This window comes from Fukomys damarensis, unplaced genomic scaffold (assembly GCF_012274545.1).
Source record: "Fukomys damarensis isolate Sample0158 unplaced genomic scaffold, DMR_v1.0_HiC HiC_scaffold_33, whole genome shotgun sequence".
Taxonomy (NCBI): domain Eukaryota; kingdom Metazoa; phylum Chordata; class Mammalia; order Rodentia; family Bathyergidae; genus Fukomys; species Fukomys damarensis.
Window position 1 is genome coordinate 56,573,365 of NW_022900945.1, and position 5,596 is coordinate 56,578,960.

General features: G+C 57.6%; 1 protein-coding gene across 1 annotated transcript in view; it reads left to right on the forward strand.

Moving 5' to 3' along the window:
- Window positions 1–3,461, forward strand: part of Dennd4b (DENN domain containing 4B) — a 13,929-nt gene extending 10,468 nt beyond the window's left edge. The window contains 9 exon segments of the mRNA XM_033758284.1: window positions 1–122; window positions 449–571; window positions 666–835; window positions 916–1,057; window positions 1,222–1,458; window positions 1,959–2,076; window positions 2,162–2,327; window positions 2,405–2,469; window positions 2,562–3,461. The exon segment at window positions 1–122 is cut by the window's left edge and continues 15 nt beyond it. Coding sequence (XP_033614175.1) covers window positions 1–122; window positions 449–571; window positions 666–835; window positions 916–1,057; window positions 1,222–1,458; window positions 1,959–2,076; window positions 2,162–2,327; window positions 2,405–2,469; window positions 2,562–2,707 — 1,289 coding nt within the window. The 3' untranslated portion in view covers window positions 2,708–3,461.
- The last annotated feature ends 2,135 nt before the right edge of the window (window positions 3,462–5,596 follow it).

A 5,596-nucleotide genomic window follows, 5' to 3' on the forward strand; every position in this document is an offset into this window, starting at 1 on the left:
GCTCCCCTGCCTCGCGCATCCCTCCGCCGGCTCTGCCTCCCGACCTGCCTGCTCCAGCCCGCTGCAGCCCCATGGACAGCCTGCTTCGGCCCCGGGAGCGCCCTGGATCCACTGCCTCTGAGGTACCCGCAGGGAGGCACAGGAGCCCTGGCAGCCTGCTCATTGGGAGGCTGCTCAGGATGGGCCCGAGGGAGCCCCGGGTGCAGAGGGCGTGGGGCTGCTGACCAAGCTTCTGCCTCCCGACCTGCCTGCTCCAGCCCGCTGCAGCCCCATGGACAGCCTGCTTCGGCCCCGGGAGCGCCCTGGATCCACTGCCTCTGAGGTACCCGCAGGGAGGCACAGGAGCCCTGGCAGCCTGCTCATTGGGAGGCTGCTCAGGATGGGCCCGAGGGAGCCCCGGGTGCAGAGGGCGTGGGGCTGCTGACCAAGCTTTCCGGCGTCGTGGCAGAGCTCAGCCTCCCTGGGCAGTGAGTGGGACCTCTCCGAGTCTTCTGTCAGCAGCCTGAGCCTCCGCCGCTCCTCAGAGCGCCTCAGCGATGTGCCTGGACCCTCACAGCCCGCTTCCCTGGAGGTGAGGACCTGCTGCACACACGGCTGTTGGCAGGGGTGTGAGGGGAGGCCCCAAGGCCTGGCGGGACCCACCTGCCGGCACCTCCTCGTTGCAGATTCTGCTGTCCAGCTGCTCCCTGTGCCACGCCTGTGACTCGCTGGTGTACGATGAGGAGATCATGGCTGGCTGGGCCCCTGACGACTCCAACCTCAACACGACGTGTCCCTTCTGTGCCTGCCCCTTCGTGCCTCTGCTCAGTGTCCAGACCCTTGACTCTCAACCCAGGTGCCCAGAGCAGGGCACTGCTGTGGGTGGGGCGGGGAGGTGGCGGGCCAAGAGCCGAGCCCTCTGCTGTCTCTCCGCAGTGTCCCCAGCCCCAAGCCTGCCCCTGCTGGTGCCGGTGGCAGCAGAGATGCTCCTGTCCCTGGGGGGCCTGGCCCTGTGCTCAGTGACCGTAGGCTCTGCCTTGCCCTGGATGAGCCCCAGCTCTGCAATGGGCACATGGGGGTAAGGACTGGTCCAAGGGGCAGGGGTGTGAGGATGGGAGCTGTGGGGGCCAAAAGGTGGACATGGAGGGCAAGGGCAATCCTGGAAGGTGTGGGGCCTGAGGGCTGAGGGGGAGAGGCTCACGATGGCCTAGGGCCCATATCCATCTGCTGTGTGCCTGAAAGGGTACCCCCCGGCGGGTCGAGCGTGGAGCGTGGGCATATCTGAGCCCCCTGGTGCTGCGTAAGGAGCTGGAGTCACTGGTAGAGAACGAAGGCAGTGAGGTACTGGCACTGCCTGAGCTGCCTGCTGCCCACCCCATCATCTTCTGGAACCTTCTGTGGTATTTCCAACGGCTGCGCCTGCCTAGCATCCTACCAGGCCTGGTGCTGGCCTCCTGTGACGGGCCCCCACCACCACAGGTCAGTGTCCCCATGTGGTCCCTGCTGCCCAGAGAGCTCCTCTCCCTGCCACTCCGCTCTTGGCCTCTTAGCCCTGGGTGTCCCTGGCAGAGCAGTGTAGAAAGGGCCTGGCTGTGGAGGCTGTGGTGCCCAGTATCCCTCTCGTTCTTGAGCTCCAACACAACCTTGATTTGTCCTCTGTAAGGCGGCAGAAGCACTGACTTCCCAGGGCTGCAGCACAGACACCACGTGAAGTCCTGGTGCCTACAGAATGATGTGCTAACAGTCGTCTGTTCATCCCAGCAGTTATTTGTTAAGCATCTTGTAGGTTACGGCAGTTTTCAGGCTCTGGAGGTGTGGCAGATGACAAAACCAAGTCCTTGCCGTTACCCGCTCACGTTCCTCCTCTTCCCGTTTGCTGTGCTGTGTCCTGTGGTGTCTCTGTACATCTTCGGACGGCTCGCTCCGCATCTTGTCCTCTGCCCCCACTCTGTGAGCCCGTCTTCCCTCTGCCCCTGCAGGCCCCCTCTCCTTGGCTTGCGCCTGACCCAGCCTCTGTGCAGGTGCGGCTGCTGTGGGATATTCTGAGTCCAGACCCCAACAGCTGTCCACCCCTGTATGTGCTCTGGAGGGTCCACAGTGAGTCCGGCGTTTGGCCCGAGGATGGGAGGACCGGGCCCCGCCTGGAGGGTCAGGGACCCTGGTGACCTCCCTTCCTTCACAGGCCAGATCCCACAGCGCGTGGCCTGGCCAGGCCCAGTGCCCACGTGTCTCAGCTTGGCGCTGTTGGAGTCAGTGCTGCGCCATGTGGGACTCAACGAGGTGCACAAGGCTGTGGGGCTCCTCCTGGAAGCTCTGGGGCCACCTCCCTCTGGCCTGCACCTGCAGAGGTAATGACGCTGCTTCTGGGTGCTCCCTGACTCTGCTGGCCGCGAACTCTTCTCTCACTCACCCTCTGGCTCTGCAGGGGCATCTACCGCGAGATCTTGTTCCTGACATTGGCCGCTCTGGGCAAGGACCACGTGGACATAGGTGAGGAAGCAGCTGGGGGGTGGCAAGTGTGGGGACTCAGGACCAAGTGTGAGGCAGGGTCCTAGTGCGCTGGCTTCCACTCTCTTCCTTAGCGGCCTTCGACAAGAAGTACAAGTCTGCCTTTAACAAGCTGGCCGGCAGCATGGGCAAGGAGGAGCTGAGGCAGCGGCGGGCACAGATGCCCACCCCCAAGGCCATTGACTGCCGGAGATGTTTTGGAGCACCTCTGGAGTGCTAGGGACCCTTCAGCGTCCCTCTCCAGCCTGGGTGGGGAGGTGAGGAAGGATTCTCGAGAGAGCTGGTTTTCTTGTCCCCTTCACAGAAGAGTGAGGAACAGGCTGGGCGCTGTTCAGCCACGGGCTCTAAGCGTGGGCAGCAGGAAGAAGGACGCAGTGTTACCAAAAGTCACAATTCTCCATCTCCAGCCTGCCCGGTTTGTTCATGCTGATGTTGGGGGAGCTGGTACAGTTCGTCTTCCCTGTCCTTCTCCAGGAACTGCTCTCCAGGACACCCACAGACATGTGCTGTCCTGCTCATTTTAGAAGTTTTGTTTTAAAAAACCACTAGAAAAAATACAGAGCTGCTGAGCCTTCTCCCTGGATGGGAGGAAGGGGTGTCGGTCCCATCCTCTCCAGTGAGGGTCCGTCATCCCTGCATTGCTGAAGGAGCCCAGGCTCTCCATGCCTTTCTCCTGAGTGTTTGTATTTTATTTTAAATTATTTATTCTGGACCCACAGCCCCTTTGCGTCTAAGGTTTTTACAGAGTGAGAAAGAGGGAAGTAGGGCACCATTGCCTGTAGCTCCTTGAAAGCTGGGCAGCAGGAGCTGGAGGGGTTATGAGCTCCTCAGGGAGAACTGCTGCCTCTTCTGGTCCTGCCTGTCCACTCTTGGGGACTGCCTCACCCACCAGGGCCCAGACCAGTGCAATAAGGATTGTTCCCTGTGAAGTTCTATTGGATGTAAATATAGTAAAAGCTGCTTCTGTCTTTTTTCTCCTGCCTCTTGTTCCTTGGGTCTGGGACAGCAGCGAGGGTGGGCACTCACTGTCATCAGCCAGTCCTTTGTAGCCTCAGGTACACTTTGCTCTTCCCCATCACACGAGGTCTTAGCCCCTTGGGCAGAGGGAGTTTTGGGGCAGGAGAGGGATGGATTTGGTACTGACTGTGGCAGTGCCAGTCTGTGGGGCACTTCCGGTCCTCCCACACAATTACCCCTTGTCCCACATCTGTACCCCATACAAAGGCTCCATTCTCTGGGGGGTGCTGAGCTCATCTTTGCCCTATTTCCTCTCCCTCAGTGTCCCCCAAGTTCTCTAGCACCTCCACAGAGATGACCACCGTCTCCCCAGTAGCTCACGGGTGCTGGGGCCTGGCCCACCCTCGCCCTCCACCGTAGCTCCAGTGGTGCTCCTGAGCCAGTGTCCCCAGTGTCCCGGGCCAGGAGTGACATGGAGGAGGAGAGCAGAAGCGAAAGGCTCGCCACTTGTGCACCTCAGGAGCGGGCGTCGTGTCTGCAATCCCTTTGGCCCACTCAGAGTTCTCCTTTTCCTCCGTATAACAAAATAGACACAGGAAACAACTAACAGAGCTGCAAAACCAATTACTGAGGGGAATTAGCCAACTAAACAAATGCCTTGGGGAAGGAGGATGTATCAGCGAAGGAAGCAGCTCACAGGTAGGTTGAGCCAGTCTCGAGGGTGATTAGTGACTACAGAGAGAGGTACTACTTCTGATTGCCAAGATCTTCAAGCCAAAAGACCCTTCTCGCCTGGACTTGAGCAGTTTCCAGAGTCCTAAAGAAGCTGCAAAGGAAAAAACCATGGACCTAGGGGATGCTATTCATCTGCCTTGCTGAGAGGCCTCTTCAGGGTGACCCTCACACCACCCAGCTCTGGGCAGACTCAGCAGGCTCAGCCTCCCTAAGTAGGTCTGTCCCTTTCTCCTCTTCCCTTCCTCCTTTTGTTTTTTTGGTACTGGGGATCGAACTCCAGATCTTGCACTTGCAAGGCAGGCGGTGGATCTTCCTTTTCTTTTCTTCCTTCCTTTCTCTTTCCCTTCCTTCCCCTAATTTCTTTCCCTCTTTCTCTTCCTTCTCTTTTTTCCTTCTTGTTTTTGTTTTTGATATTTTGAGACAGGGTCTTGCTATGTAGCCCAGGCTGGCCTTGAACTCGCAGCGATCCTCCTGCCTCAGCCTCCTGAGTGCTGGGATTACAGGCGAGTGCCACCACCCCACCTTGCTTGCCTCTTTCTCTTTGCCTCCTCCCTTCCTCCCTTTCTTCTTCCCTTCCTTCACTGCAGTACTAGGGATTGAACTGAAATCCTTTGGATGGAGCTACATTCTCCAGCCTTTTAAAGTTTTTTAAGAGACAGGGTTTCACAAAGTTGCTAAATTACCTGGGCACTGCCTCAGGTTCCCAGAGTGCTGGAATTATAGGGGTGTCTACTGTGCTTGGCCCTTAGGTGTCTTTTGCAAGGGACAACTTGCCTTTTTTCCCCCTCCATTGCTGGGGATCAAACCCAGAGCCTTGTCCAAGCATTCTACCTCTGAGCTCTGCTTCTAGCCCATGATGGCCCTGCTCTTAAAATAAGGGGTTGGTTTTGTTTTTTTGAGATGGTCTCACTATGCAGTCCAAGCTGTCTTTGAACTATGTAGCCCAGGCTGGCCTGGAACTCAAGACAATCCTCCTGCCTTTGTTTCTGTTGTATGTAGCGTTCCCCACTGGCCTGAACTGTAGTAAGAATTCTTCAGGTTCAGTCCCTACCTCAATAGAGTGGGTCTAGAGTGCTCTTTGGTTCACAAAGGTAATGATAACTCTGCCTTCCACAAGAATATCTGGGAGTTGGGCTGGGGATTTAGCTCAGTGGCACCACGCCTGCCTCACAAGCGCAAGGTCTTGAGTTCGATCCCTAGTACCAAGAAGAAAAAGCGGGGTGGGGGCAGAATATCTGGGAGCTATGAGTGGTGGAGTGTGTAATCCCAGCACTCTGTGAGGCTGAGGCAGGAGAATGGCAAGCTCAAGCCCAGCCTGGGTAATCAGTGATTGCCTCAAAATAAAAACCAAACTAAAAAAAAAAGGTGCTGGAGAAGTAGCTCAGTAAGAAGACCCTGGATTCAATCTCCAGTACCA